This window comes from Hemitrygon akajei, unplaced genomic scaffold (genome assembly GCF_048418815.1).
Source record: "Hemitrygon akajei unplaced genomic scaffold, sHemAka1.3 Scf000041, whole genome shotgun sequence".
NCBI lineage: Eukaryota > Metazoa > Chordata > Chondrichthyes > Myliobatiformes > Dasyatidae > Hemitrygon > Hemitrygon akajei.
In genome coordinates this window covers 4,212,939-4,227,046 of record NW_027331927.1, presented here as the reverse complement: position 1 = coordinate 4,227,046, position 14,108 = coordinate 4,212,939, and the positions used below count along the sequence as shown (strand labels likewise).

The following is a 14,108-nucleotide window of genomic DNA, read 5'->3' as shown; positions in this document are numbered from 1 at the left end:
CTGTAGTGAGTTTCAAATGCTATATTTTCAATTTTATATTTAAAACATTTTGTTCCTGTTACACGATGGGGAAAGTGGCTGCTAATTGACCTGGGCTACACTGCACTCAACAATAAAATTATGAACAAATGTGCTCAATGTAACTGTGGGAACAAGTTGAAATGTATCAGCACCCTCTTTGCGACCCAATGCCCATGTTTCTCGTTGGATCCCTGTCCAGACAAAAGATCATCAGGCTCCAGTTCCGTCATGGGTTGGTGTGGGAGTGTAAGTTTTTGAACTGGGATTAGCTGAGACACTGCCGCATATTACCGGCAGCAAAGAGCCCTGAGAGAGTTGGTACTTGAGATAGAATCTTGGGATAGGGGCTCCAGGAATATGGAACTATCAGTGTCTGGGCTTCGGTCTAGGTTGGTGCATTGACAGATGGGGCTGGATGTCCCTCCTTCCGCAATGAAGCAGACGTCTCCGGGGGCTGGATATTGCTAGCGTGAATCTCTCGGTGTGAGATGTGGGAACACCCACTGTGAGACGTGGAAAAGATGTGCGAGGCTGTCGGTGTGGGCTGTGACCCTCTGAGGTTGCATCCTGGGATACCACACATGTTTTGACCCAGATAAAAGAAATCAGGGGATCAAGTTGTCCGCGTTTATGCGATGTTGAGCGAGTATTTCTGTTCTGTGCTCACATGTTTGGCTCTGAAGTTCCTTTGGAAGCAAAGCAGAGAATGAGTTCCCATTCCATCCCTCACAGGGAGAGGCTGTGATTAAATATGCTGTTTTGTGTTTGCACCAGTAGAAATAGCCTGGGGTTTCAGAAATCAATTCACATTTGGACATTCCCCCTCACTGTCACCTGTCTATCTGCCTTTGGGAGTCAAACATAAACTCAGGATGCTGAAGATAGAACAGAACCTGGAACAGTACATCCCAGGAACAGGCCATTCGGCCACAATGGTGTGCCAAACCAGCAGAAAAGCAAATCACCCCGCCAAAAAAAAATGAATGAGTCCTACCTACACAATGTCCATATCCGCTCAATCTTCCTCAGACCCATGTGCCTATCCAAACGTGTCTTAAAAGCCTCCGATGTATTTGTTTCCACCACCATAACAGACAGCGCATTCCAGGTATCCACACCTCTCTGAGTAAAACAACTTACCCTCACATTTCCTTTGCATCTACACTTTCACACGTTCATTGCATGTCCTCTGGTATTAGACATTTTAAAACAGCGAAACGATACTCCCTGTCTACTCTACCTATGTCTTTTGTAATCTTATAAACCTCTATCAGATCTCCCCTCAGTCCCTACCGCTCCATGGAGAACAACCTGAGATTTTCCACTAAAACCTGGATGAATCCATTCTGACGAAAGGTCAGGAAACCGAATCGGTAACATTTTCCCTCTCCCAACAGCTGCTCCTTACCTGCTGAGCGTTTCTTGTGATTCCCGTTTCTGTTTATTACATTCACCTGGAACATTTTAAATCTCCTGCGAATGGATCAGCGCATCAGCACTCATTTTGTGTCAGTTGATAGAAGAGCGAAAAAACCACACAGCTTTTCCCAGTACATTATCCTGGTACCAATTGTCCTGTATTTTTACCCCGGAAATGCATTCAGTACAGCTGTTGATAACAAGGTTCAAAGAATAATCCGAGGAATGATAAGCATTATGCATGTGGAGCATTTGATGGCCCTGGGCCTGTGTTCAGTGGAGTTCAGATGGTTGGCGGGTTAGGACGGGGGTGATTATTTACACCGACTGAATGACAAGAGGTTTGGTTGCAGTGAGAATGAACAGGGTGTCTTGATTAGACGGAGAGTCTGGGATCTGAGAGTGCCGCCTCAAAATAAAGAAGCTTCACTTTAAAACTGAGATGAGAGCCATTACTTTAGCCAAATGTTGGTTGATCTGTCGAATTTGATGCCACAGAGGGTGGTGGAGGCTGTCGTTGGGTATATTCATGTTCTGGATTGCTAAATAGGTTGCGTGCTATAGCAGGGAAGCAAGAATATGGTATTGGGAAAAAAATCATCCATGATTGATTATGCAGCAGACTAGAATGACCGAATCACCTAATTCTGCCTCTATGCATAATGATTTGTATCTTATGCCATGACTGAGTGATGACTTCTTTTTATCCCATCACAGACAAAAGAAGATCTTCAGATGCTACCAAGCAACACACGCAAAATGCTGGAGGAAATCAGCAGGCCAGGCCGCATCTATGGAAGAGAGTAGAGTCGACATACAGATGCTGCCTGATCTGATGAGTTCCTCCAGCAATTTTGTGTGTGTTTCTTTGTATCCCATGTCAGGCTTTGGAAAGTGTGAGGGGCAGTTACAGATTTCTTCACTCGCATTATTATATATGAGTTCAAGATTAAGTTCCAATAAGTTTAATCCTTTGTTCTACTTTGTATGAGTAACATACTTCATTATCTCCTGGTTAAAGGTAGACCTGACCTGCGAGATTTATTGGAAGAAAAGCCCACGACAGGAAGAAAATCACAACTGAAGACGAGGGAACAGCAACACTGAACCAGCCTGAAGACGGAGAGCACCAAATGGAGAGAACCCATCTGACTTGGAGTTTCCATTGATTCAGTCAGGAGACAGTTTGGTGAGTCTTATTTACCCAAACACTGGTCCTTTAGACATTACATTTCTGTACCAAGGAAGGTAGGAAATAGCTGGAGTGAGACTGAATCAGCGTAGGAATACCAGTATGCGCCTGTCAGACCCTGTTGCACTCACTGCAGATTTGCTAATTACTCTGGGAAGCCACGCACATTCCCTCATATTGTTTACTCATTTCAAACTCTTATCAGTTCTGCTGTTTCCTTGCTTGGCTGTGTTACGTCACAATAATCTCAAAATGCGTTGAGAATTTCCTCCCTTTATAAGAGGCCGCAGTTTTCTCCAGCTCTAGTGATTGCAGAAATGTGGAATTACCGTGAACTACAGCAACATGTCATTGACTCCTCTGTCTATTGCAATCTGCAACGATATACTTGCCCTCGAGTATGTTGTCCCACAAGCCTCCGCAAACCCTCTTGAAGCTAAATGTCCCAGCACCACATTTCATTCAGTCCTAACTAGCAAATGCCAACCAATAATTTACATTTACATCCCCTGTCATCATCAAGTACTTTTCTACTAATAAATTGTCAGAACCTACGAATCTGTGATTAAGCAGAATTAGGTCTCACAATGAAGTTATGTTCCCCTTTGACCCTGTACCAAAGGCACGGGTTATATCTGTACTTGAGGTGAACGGATGTTCTTTCAGCCAGGACTGCTGGAGCTGCCGGGGTCTATTTACTCTCAGTCGTTGTGGGATGGGAACGAGAGTGTTTGGTCAGATGATAGAAGAGTTGATATAAAGGCAATGCAATGTTCACAGAGACTGTGGGAGGATCGGTTGTGTACAGGGCATCATGTAGTCAGTTGGAAATGTTTAATTCAATGCAATAAGTGTTACGAGTAAGAGTAACTTAGAACATGGTTCAGTACATGGATGGTACATGTTATCACCATTACACAGACCTGACTGTTACAAGGGCAGGATTGGTGTTTGATGCTCCAGGTTTTAGTTGTTTCATAATACGTAAGGGGGGGGGGTGTGAAAGGGGGAGAATTGTTTTTACTAATTAGGGATGGTATCACAGCTACATAAACAGAGGACATCAATGTGGGTGAAAGTCAGAAATAAGAAGGGGGCTATCATTCTGGGAGTATTCTATCGGCCTCCCCCAAAGCCACTGGGATAATGAGAGCAGATAACTTAGCATTTTCAGGAAAGGTGCAAAAGCAACAAGGTTGTTATCATTATTGACCTCAACTTTCCTGATGTTGATCCCACCTCCTTGTTCCAAAATGTGTCAATGGGGCAGAATGCGTTGCGTGTCCAGGATGAATTCTTGACATAGTATGTGGATGGGCTAACTGGAGGAGTTGCCATACTGTATCTAGTATGAGGCAATGATGCTGGTCAAGTAACAGATGTCAAGATGGGTGACCTGTTTGAGATAGTGACCACAACACCCCAATTTTTATCATGGTCATGGACAAGGATAGTAGCAGACGATACGATGCAGTATTTAATCAGTGGATGGGTAGTTACAATGGTATTCATAATGGGAGTGCAAATTGGGAAAACATTTTCAAAGGTAAATGGAACAGTGGAACTGTGAAGGTTGTTTCAGGAACACTTGAATGCGGTTCAGGGTAGATTTGTTCCACACACAGTGAAAAAATGTTTATATAAACGAACCGTGGATCACAGGAGATGAGAACATTTAAGCAAGAGGGAAAAGGAAGCATTATTTAGGTTTAGGAAGCAACATTCGAGCAAGGCTCTAGAGAATTATAAGGTAGCCTGGAAGGAGCTTAAGAAGTGACTTACAAAGGTCGAAGGGAACTTAAGAAGACCTTGGGAAGTAGGATGAAGGAAATCCTAAGGCGTTCTACATGTGGGTGAAAAAGAGGAGGGTGAATTGATTGCGGGTAGGACTAGGACTACTCAGGAGCAAAGTTGGAAATGTGCCTGGAGGATACGGTGATAAGTGAGGTGCTTAATGAATGCCTTGCTTCAGAGTTACCAGTGAGATGGACAGTGATTGTGATGATAGCATAACATTCCCATTCTGCTAAGAAAGAGATGTTGTTCATTCTACCAATAAACACCACGTTACTACAGGAAGTGAGGGGTGATCACGGGGCTTTGACAATGAACATTGCATCCTCTCTGGCCACAGGGGTAGTAACACATGATTGGAGGCTGTCAAATGTTGTTCTGTAATTCAATAAACCCAATGGGAATACTGGGAATTATAGACCAGTCTATAATACTGGGAATTATAGACCAGTGAGTGTTACATCAGGGGTGGGCAAGCCCTTGGAACGGATTCTTGGGGACAGCATTTGCAGAAGCATAATCTTACTACGGGTTGCCACTTAGACATTTTGATGGTGAGTGGAGAAAATGGAAGGGGAGGTGCCCGAGATAATTTTCCACAATATGGATCAGGTACACACAGAATATCTGCCAACATTTGGGTTGACAGAGACTGATCAACATTCACCATGTCATTGTGCATGGAAAGTTGTGTTCAACAATACTTTTTAAGGTTTTTGAAGATGATTATCAATGAGGGTGGGGGAGTGGATGTTGTACATTGAACTCCAGTAAAGCCTTTGGCAAGGTGCCTCATGACAGCTCGTTCTGAAAGATAAGGTCCCATGAGGTACAGAGAAAGAAAGTTAGATGGATTCAAAAATTGCCTTGAAGGTAGCAAGCAAAGAGTGATGGTTGAACGTTCCTCCTCAGAATGGAGGCGCGTAACGAGTGTTGTACCACAAAGCTACAAGTTGTAACATTCGATATTTGTTAGTTGATAGCAATGAAGTGAATGCAGGTGCACAAGGCTTGACCGGTCAGTTTGTGGATGACACAAAATTAGTAGATGATACTCACGGTGAAGATTATCGTAGCTTATATGGGATCTAAATGGGCAGAGGAGTGGTAAATATATTGTAAAACCACAGCAACTGCTTCATGCAGAGGCTGGTGATTATGTGGAGGGACCTGCCAGAGGAAGTGGATGAGGCAGACACAATTGTATAATTCTAGAAGCAGTTGGGATGTGAAGATGGAAAGAAGAGGCCAGGACGGAAATAGGCCCAACGCAGGAAATTAGGACCATCTCTGTGGGCACTGTTGTCAGCATTGTCTCGATGGGCTGAAGGGTCTGTACCTGTGCTCTGTTGCTCGGTGACTCTATTAGTATATGTGCCAGATATCACTCGACAGACATACAGACATGGTGTGGGAGTTGATGTTAACCGGGAATGTTTTGTCCCTAAGCCAACGGATGCTCTGATACAGAGGATGGCGATACTGTCATATTTGTAAAGTAATCCTACTCTCTCTGACTCAGTCTGTTGTTGTGTGTAATTCAGGTCATCACCAGCAGGTGGGGCTGTCCTGCACCGCGACCACAGTGTAAACAATAATCATCAGTCAGAACCAGAATGGCTACAGGTATGTTCACTGTGATTTTTATAATTAAACTTCTGCCCTATTAGTGCACAATAGTTCAGATGAAGAAACTTACACAGGCGCTAACAGGGCAGAGAAAAGTTTCATCAAGCAGTGTCATTGTTCCCACTGGTAAAGCAGCTTTGTGTAATCGATCAATCCAAGTTCCAGTGCAGGGACCTGACACCAGTAATGGTTGAATTACTCCGCTCACCAGGTGAAGTTTCACCCGAGTGAGAGGAGTCGGAGACCCTGAATCAGCAGGTTGAGAGTGAAACACAAACAGGAATGTGACAGCGGTGTTGTTGGTTACGTAAAAGTCCAGGTTCAGGGTTTTTTGCACATCAGGGCCTGTTTAGAGGTGAAAGACATCTCCAACTTCCACTTATAACATTCAGAAACAGGTGATAAGAGCATTTCCAGGATTTCAGGGATTGTGTGACAATACAACATTTCAGTTTTTGGCAGGGCAGCTATCAACTCCCCCCTCGATGGGCAAAGTAGATGAGGGGAATTTTCCGAACTCTGTTTTCTGTAGTCGAGCCAAGAACTTTGCCAGCCTTGGAAATGGCTGAGGATCAGGAGACACTTCATTTTAGAAAAACTTGTGGTCTGCTTTGGCGCATCACTGTCTGGTATGGAGGGGCTACTGCACAGGACAGATGAAGCTGCAGAAGGTTGTAAATCTAGTCAGCTCCATCTTGGGTACTAGCCCACAAAGTTCCCAAGACATCTTTAGGAAGCGGTGTCTCAGAAAGGCAGTGTCCATTATTAAGGACCTCCAGCACCCAGGGCATGCCCTTTTATCACTGTTACCATCAGAAAGCAGGTACAGAAGCCTGAAGGCACACACTCAGCGATTCAGGAACAGATTCGTCCCCTCTGCCATCTGATTCCTAAATGGACATCTAATCTTCGGACATGATCTTACTTTTTTTAATATACAGTCTTCCTGTCTTTTTTTAAATCTATTCAATATACGTAATTGCATTACTTGTTTTTTTTTAAATTTTATTCATTATTTTTTTTCTGCTAGATTAACAGCTGCTGCTAAGTTAACAAATTTCAGGTCACATGCTGGTGATAATAAAACTGATTCTGATTCTGTTTTAATGCCCCGATCCATGTCTGTTCTGTGGCCAACTGGTGAACGTGAGTTCTCAATATTTCCCTCTTGAGATGGTGTGCTACCTGAATTTAAATTGTCAGTATCTCTGATGGGAGACCCGGTATAACCAATGACCAGCTGTCTCTGTATCCTGTAGGCATTGTGATTGTGCTCAACTCTGTGATTCCAGGTGGAATAAAACAAAGATTACAGTCTGGAAATGGGTCCTTCGGCCCAACTAATTCATGCTGTTCTAAATGTATCTGAGCTGGCCCGATTTCCTAGCAGCTTTTCTCAAATTTCCCTTGCAGGCTTCCTCTACCCTATTTCCTGCCCACATCCTAAGCTTTGTAACTTCCTGTGTGTTACAGCCTCCTTTGGCTGCACGTAAATTACACCCATCACCTGCCACATGAAAAAAATGCCCCTTCAGTCCTTTTTAAATTTCTGCCCTCGAGTCTCAGACTCCCCTAACCTGGGCAAAAACACTATGACCATCGACCCTATCTGCACTCCTGATTATTTTCATCAGGAGTAAGTAGTGTAAGGTTACCCCTCAAGCTCCCGTGATCCGGGGCAAACTGTCCCAGTTGAACCATATAACACAAAAACCAAACAGCCCCATCCAGCAACGTACTTGTCAATCTCCTCGACACCCTTTCCAGCTGAATTACATCCATCCTATAGATTAGCAACTGTAAATACACGCAAAGCTCTCTCAGCGAGACTTTGTTTAGTTACTAGAACTGCACGCAAGACTCTCCCTTTGCCAATGACTTGTATAGTTGTTCCATGACGATCATCATCCAGGAGACGGGATGGGACCCAGGGACCAGGCATCATGGGCTTCAAGGTTATGGTCGGTCTGTAACCCAGGGGAGTAGACATTATTCGTCTCAAGCCAATGGTCAGTCGGTGACCCAGGGGACAAGACAGTGTGTGACAAAGCAAACGGGGAACGTGTGATCTAGAGGATTGGACCATGAGTAATCCAGTGGCTTGTCTGTGAGTGATACAGGTGACTGGACAGTTTGTGATCCAGGGAGATTTATGTTTGTGGAAGATAATCCCAGTGATAATTCCCGGTATAACCTGATGTCATTCCATTAATACCTCTGGTTATCAGTCTCTTCAGCTAATGAGTAGTGGTGGTCAGTATTACTGTGTCTGTCCAGTTCTATTTCTGTCCAAACACCAGCTTACCAGGATGGTCACCTAGCAGAAAGTGTGGTTCATTCACATAGAACATAGAATAGTACAGCACATTACAGGCCTTTCAGCTCACAATGTTGTGCCGACCCTCAAACCCGGCCTCCCATATAATCCCCCACCTTAAATTCCTCCATATACTTGACACTTCTCCGGGTTGAACTCCATCTGCCACTTCTCAGCCCACTTCTGCTTCCTATCAATGTCTCTCTGTAATCTTCAACAATCCTCTACACTATCTACAACACCACCAACCTTTCTGTCGTCTGTAAACTTGCCAACCCACCCTTCTAAACCCATTCAGGTCGTTAATAAAAATCATAAAAAGTAGAGGTCCCAGAACAGATCCTTGTGGGACACCACTAGTCACAACTGTCCAATCCGAATGTACTCCCTCCACCATGACCCTCTGCCTTCTGCATTCAAGCCAATTCTGAATCCACCTGGCCAAACTTCCCTAGATCCCATGCCTTCTGACTTTCTGAATAAGCCTACCATGTGGAACCTTGTCAAATGCCTTACTAAAATCCACGCAGATCACATCCAGTGCTCTACGCTCATCTATATGCCAGGTCACCTCCTCAAAGAACTCTATCAGGCTTGTTAGACACGATCTGCCCTTCATGAAGTCATGCTGACCATCCCTGATCAGACCATGATTCTCTAAATGCCTATCTCTAAGAATCTTTTCCAACAGCTTTCCCACCACAGACATAAGGCTCACTGGTCTATAATTAGCTGGACTATCTCTACTATCTTTTTTGAACAAGGGGACAACATTCGCCTCCCTCCAATCCTCCAGTACCATTCCCGTGGGCAACGAGGACATAAAGATCCTAGCCAGAGGCTCAGCAATCTCTTCCCTCACCTCGTGGAGCAGCCTGGAGAATATTCCGTCAGGCCCCGGGGAGTTATACGTCCTAATGTATTTTAACAACTCCAACACCTCCTCTCCCTTAATATCAATATGCTCCAGAACATCGACCTCACTCATATTGTCCTCACCGTCATCAAGTTCCCTTTCATTGGTGAATACCGAACAGAAGTATTCATTGAGGACCTCGCTCAGGTCCACAGCCTCCAGGCACATCTTCACACCTTTCTCTTTAATTGGTCCTACCTTCACTCCTGTCATCCTTTTGTTCTTCACATAATTGAAGAATGCCTTAGGGTTTTCCCTCACCCTACTCGCCAAGGCATTCTCATGCCCCCTTCTTGCTCTTCTCAGCCCCTTCTTAAGCTCCTTTCTTGCTGCCCTATATTCCTCAATAGACCCATCTGCTCCTTGCTTCCTAAACCTCATGTATGCTGCCTTCTTCCATCTGACTAGATTTTCCACCTCACTTTTTCACCCATGGTTCTTACACCCTACAATTCTTTATCTTCCTCACCGGGACAAATTTATCCCTAACATCCTGCAAGATATCCCTAAACAACGACCACATGTCCATAGTACATTTCCCTGCAAAAATGTCATCCCAATTCCCACTCGCAAATTCTAGCCTTATAGCCTCATAGTTTGCCCTTCCCCAATTAAAAATTTTCCTGTCCTCTCTGATTCTATCCTTTTCCATGATAATGCTAAAGGTCAGGGAGCGGTGATCACTGTCCCCCAGAAACTCATCCACTGAGAGGTCTGTGACCTGACCCGGTTCGTTACCTAATACTAGATCTAGTATGGCATTCCCCTAGTTGGACTGTCAACATACTGTGACAGGAATCCGTTCTGGACACACTTAACAAACTCTGCCCCATCTAAACCCTTGGAACTAATCAGGTGCCAATCAATATTAGGGAAGTTAAAGTCAGCCCTGTTATTTTTGCACCTTTCCAAATTCTGCCTCCCAATCTGCTCCTGGGTATCTCTGCTGCTGCTACGAGGGGGCCTATAGAATACCACCAGTAGAGTAACTGCTCCCTTCCTGTTCCTGACTTCCACACATACTGACTCAAAAGAGGATCCTGCTACATTACCCACCCTTTCTGTAGCTGTAATAGTATCCCTGACCAGTAATGCCTCCCCTCCTCCCCTTCCCACCCGTCTCTATCCCTTTTAAAGCACTGAAATCCAGGAATATTGAGAATCCATTCCTGCCCTGGTGCCAGCCAAGTCTCTGTGATGGCCACTACATCATAATTCCATGTATGTATCCAAGCTTTCAATTCATCACCTTTGTTCCTGATGCTTCTTGCATTGAAGTACACACACTTTAGCCCTTCTACCTTACTACCTTTACACCCTTTATTCTGCTTCTTTCCTCAAAGCCTCTCTATATGTTAGATCTGGCTTTACTCCATGCACTTCTTTCTCTGATCTATCGCTCCGGGTCCCATCCCCCTTGCAAATTAGTTTAAACCCTCCCGAACCATGCTAGCAATCCTACCTGCAAGGATATTGCTCCCCCTCGAGTTCAAGTGCAACCCATCCAATCTGTACAGGTCCCACGTTCCCCAGAAGAGATCCCAATGATCCAGAAATCTAAAACCCTGCACCCTGCACCAACTCCTCAGCCACGCATTCAAATGCCATCTCCTCCAATTCTTACCATCACTATCACGTAGCACTGGCAGCAATCCTGAGAACACCACCCTTGAGGTCCTGTTCTTCAGCCTTCTGCCTAGTTCCTGAAACTCACATTTCAGGACCTCATCCCTCTTCCTGCCTATGTCGTTGGTACCAACATGTATCACTGTACCAGCACAGTCCCACTCCAAACCTGGTCAGCCGGAGTCTCGGCTCCATTGCAGACACCCATTGTGAACCCTTGTTCGAGTCGAAGTCACTCTAAACCTGCTATTTATCATTTACTTCAGGTGGGAAATTAAATCGGGTACAGATAGTACTCAAGAGGCTTTTACCAGGCAACTCATCGAGGGAAGATGATCGGGACACGGGAAGCAAGGTACCAAAGCAGGGTCAGATTGAGAGCAATGTCCCAATGGAATGCGGTCCGGCCGCAGCGGAGGAAGAGCAAATTCAGCCTGGAGACAGTGATGTCACAGACACCGATCAGGACCCTGGAACCAGCACAAGTGAGGCGACTGCCTGTCAGCCCAGAGACAGTGATGTCAGAGACACCGATCAGGACCCTGCAACCAGCACAAGTGAGACGACTGCCTGTCAGCCCGGACGATCATTGAACACGGAATTGTCAAATGCCCAACACGGAGCAGGTGAGTGAAATATAAGCATGATGTGTTCACCGAATGTGACAAAGAGGAGGGAAAATGTGAGGCCATGTTGGAGCGTTGCTCAGAGAAGTGGGGTAATGTGTGGGTCAAGTGGTTTAGTAAGGCACGCGTTAACACACTACAGGAAATGTACTACCTAATGTGAGGATTTTCAGGATGTGTAATGGAGGAAATGCTGCTGTCCAGATAAGAGAGTATTTCCAGGATATGAAATAAGCGATATGTATTCTCCAAGATCGAGAGAGCATCTCTGGGAAGCGAGCGTCATTGACAGCGTCAGCAGGTATTGCCCATCCTAAATTGAAATAACTGAATTGGGTGGGAAGGGGGTTGGTCTGTTTTCCAGTAAAGTGGTCCTTCTGGTAATGTAGTGCCCAAAACACTGTGGCGTAGGTTTTAAGGTCAGTGTTGAAAATTATTGCAAAATCCATTGTTTGTTGCTGAAGACGGGTGAATATTGAGTTTCGAGACATGACTGGTTTGTTGAGTTGGGTGGGAGCGGTGGAGACAAGTGATATTTGAGTTCGTGTCTACATACTCTTTTCATATTCACAGAGCCAGAGTTTACAATCTCTGACCTCCTGGCAGAGGGGGGTGAATATCGACTGTACCAACTGACAAAGTTCTACAGAGACAGACTTCAACAAGCGATTGAAGAAAATGTTGAAGGACTCAGTTCGATGTTGACAAAGGAGGGATATTTCAGTCGAGAAGAAAATGAGGTGAGTGTATTTAGTGTATTGTCACTGAACTGCTGGTATCAGAGGGAATAGTGATCGATATTAATCTCCTGCATGTTCTAGGAGTTCTGCATTGCAATGGAGACTTTGATCTCTGACTTGTTTTTCGCAGATCTGGTTTCAGCTGTTATGGTGGAGAGCACTGGGAACTACAGTTTCAGTGTCACCTTTGTCTCTCTCACCTGCTGTATTGATCGATGTGATATAAGAGCAGTGGCTGTATATCTGGACTATTGAGCAGCCATTCAGTCTCAAATTAATTTTGCATCTTACAGGACTGCCGGTTAAATTCACCTCAGCTTATTAATCCAGGATGAATATTAAACTGTCAGATTATAAATTGGGCCAACTGGCTTCACTGCCCTACTTGAGGGAGGGAAACCTACTAAACACACCTGGTCTGGTCTCCATCTGAGTTCCTGAACAATGACAACCTGACGTCATAGTCATAGAAAAGTACAGCACAGAAACAGGCCCTTAGGCCCATCTATTCCATGCCGGACTACTGAAACTGCCTATTCACATTGACCTGCACGGGGCCTTGGTGCTCTATACCCTTATCATTCATGTATCTATCCAGACTTCTCTTAGCTGCTTGTACCCCCTGCACTGGTAGCTCGTTCCACACTCTCACCACCCTCTGTGTGAAGGTGTTTCCCCTCATCTGCCCCTTGAACTTTTCACCTTTCAACATTTACCGATGACTTCTTGTAGTAACTCTTTACTGCAGTGCAAAATCCAATTAAAACCCTCGTAATCTTGCGTACCTCTATCAAATATCCCTTGCGTTCCAAGGCAGAAAGTCCTAACCTGTTCAATCTTTTCTTATACCTCAGGTCCTCAAGTCCCAGCAAAGTCTTTGTTAATTTTTTCGGTACTCTTTCAAACTTCTTTACATCTATCTTATAAGCAGATGAGCGGAACTGCATACAATACTCAAAATTAGGCCTCACCAACGTCTTATACACGTTCAACATCATTTCCCATTTTCTGTACTCGATATTTCCATTTATGAAGGTTAGTGTGCCAAATACTTTCTTTCTGATCTACCTGCCTTTGCTGCCACTTGTAATGAATTATGGACCTGCATTCCCAGATCACTTTGTTCTACTACACCCCTCAGTGCCCTACCAGTCACTGTATCAACACATCTAGAGTGCAACACGTCGCACTTGTCTGCATGAAATTTCATCGTCAATTTTTCAGCCCATTTCTCAGCTGGTTTAGACACCACGGCAAGCTTTGGTAGTCTTCCTCACTCTCCACTACACGTCCCCACTCTTGGTGTGCAAATTTGCTGATCGAATTAACCACATTTTCATTCAGATCGTTAATATAGATCACAAACAACAAAGGACCCAATACCCATCCCTGTGGCACCACATGAGTTACAAACTCCCAAACAGAGATTCAACAGTGTATAACCACTCTGTCTTCTTCCAAAAAGTCATTGTCTAATCGAATTTACCAGTTTACCTTGACTGCTGAGCCACTGAACTTTCTTGACCAGCCTCCTTTGCGTTACCTTGTCAAATGCCGTGCTGAAGTCCATGTAGACAACACACACTTCCTTCGATTCATCAACTTTCCCGGTAACTTCCTGGAAAATCTTTTAGGTAGGTTAGACGTGAACTACCATGCATAAAGCTGTTATCTTATGAACCCAAAAATCAATAGGTTGTCCTAAAAGAGTATATGTATCAGACAGAAATTTTGGTGAGCCATTTTCCGTTATTAGCTAGCTTACCTTCATATTTCATATTCTCTCTACTTACGGATTTTTAGTTGCTTTCTGCTGGTTAGTAAAAGC

At 44.5% G+C, this 14,108-nt stretch overlaps 1 protein-coding gene across 2 annotated transcripts in view; it reads left to right on the top strand.

Annotated features, from left to right (window-relative positions):
* Window positions 1–14,108, top strand: part of LOC140720360 (NACHT, LRR and PYD domains-containing protein 3-like) — a 44,127-nt gene that overhangs the window by 19,555 nt on the left and 10,464 nt on the right. Inside the window, exons 3-6 of one of the 2 annotated variants that reach the window (XM_073035230.1) lie at window positions 2,462–2,629; window positions 5,971–6,052; window positions 11,181–11,540; window positions 12,114–12,280. In XM_073035230.1, coding sequence (XP_072891331.1) covers window positions 6,043–6,052; window positions 11,181–11,540; window positions 12,114–12,280 — 537 coding nt within the window. In that variant the 5' untranslated portion in view covers window positions 2,462–2,629; window positions 5,971–6,042. Of the gene's footprint in view, window positions 1–2,461; window positions 2,689–5,970; window positions 6,053–11,180; window positions 11,541–12,113; window positions 12,281–14,108 lie in introns of both variants that reach the window. The other variant, XM_073035229.1, reaches the window with a different exon arrangement.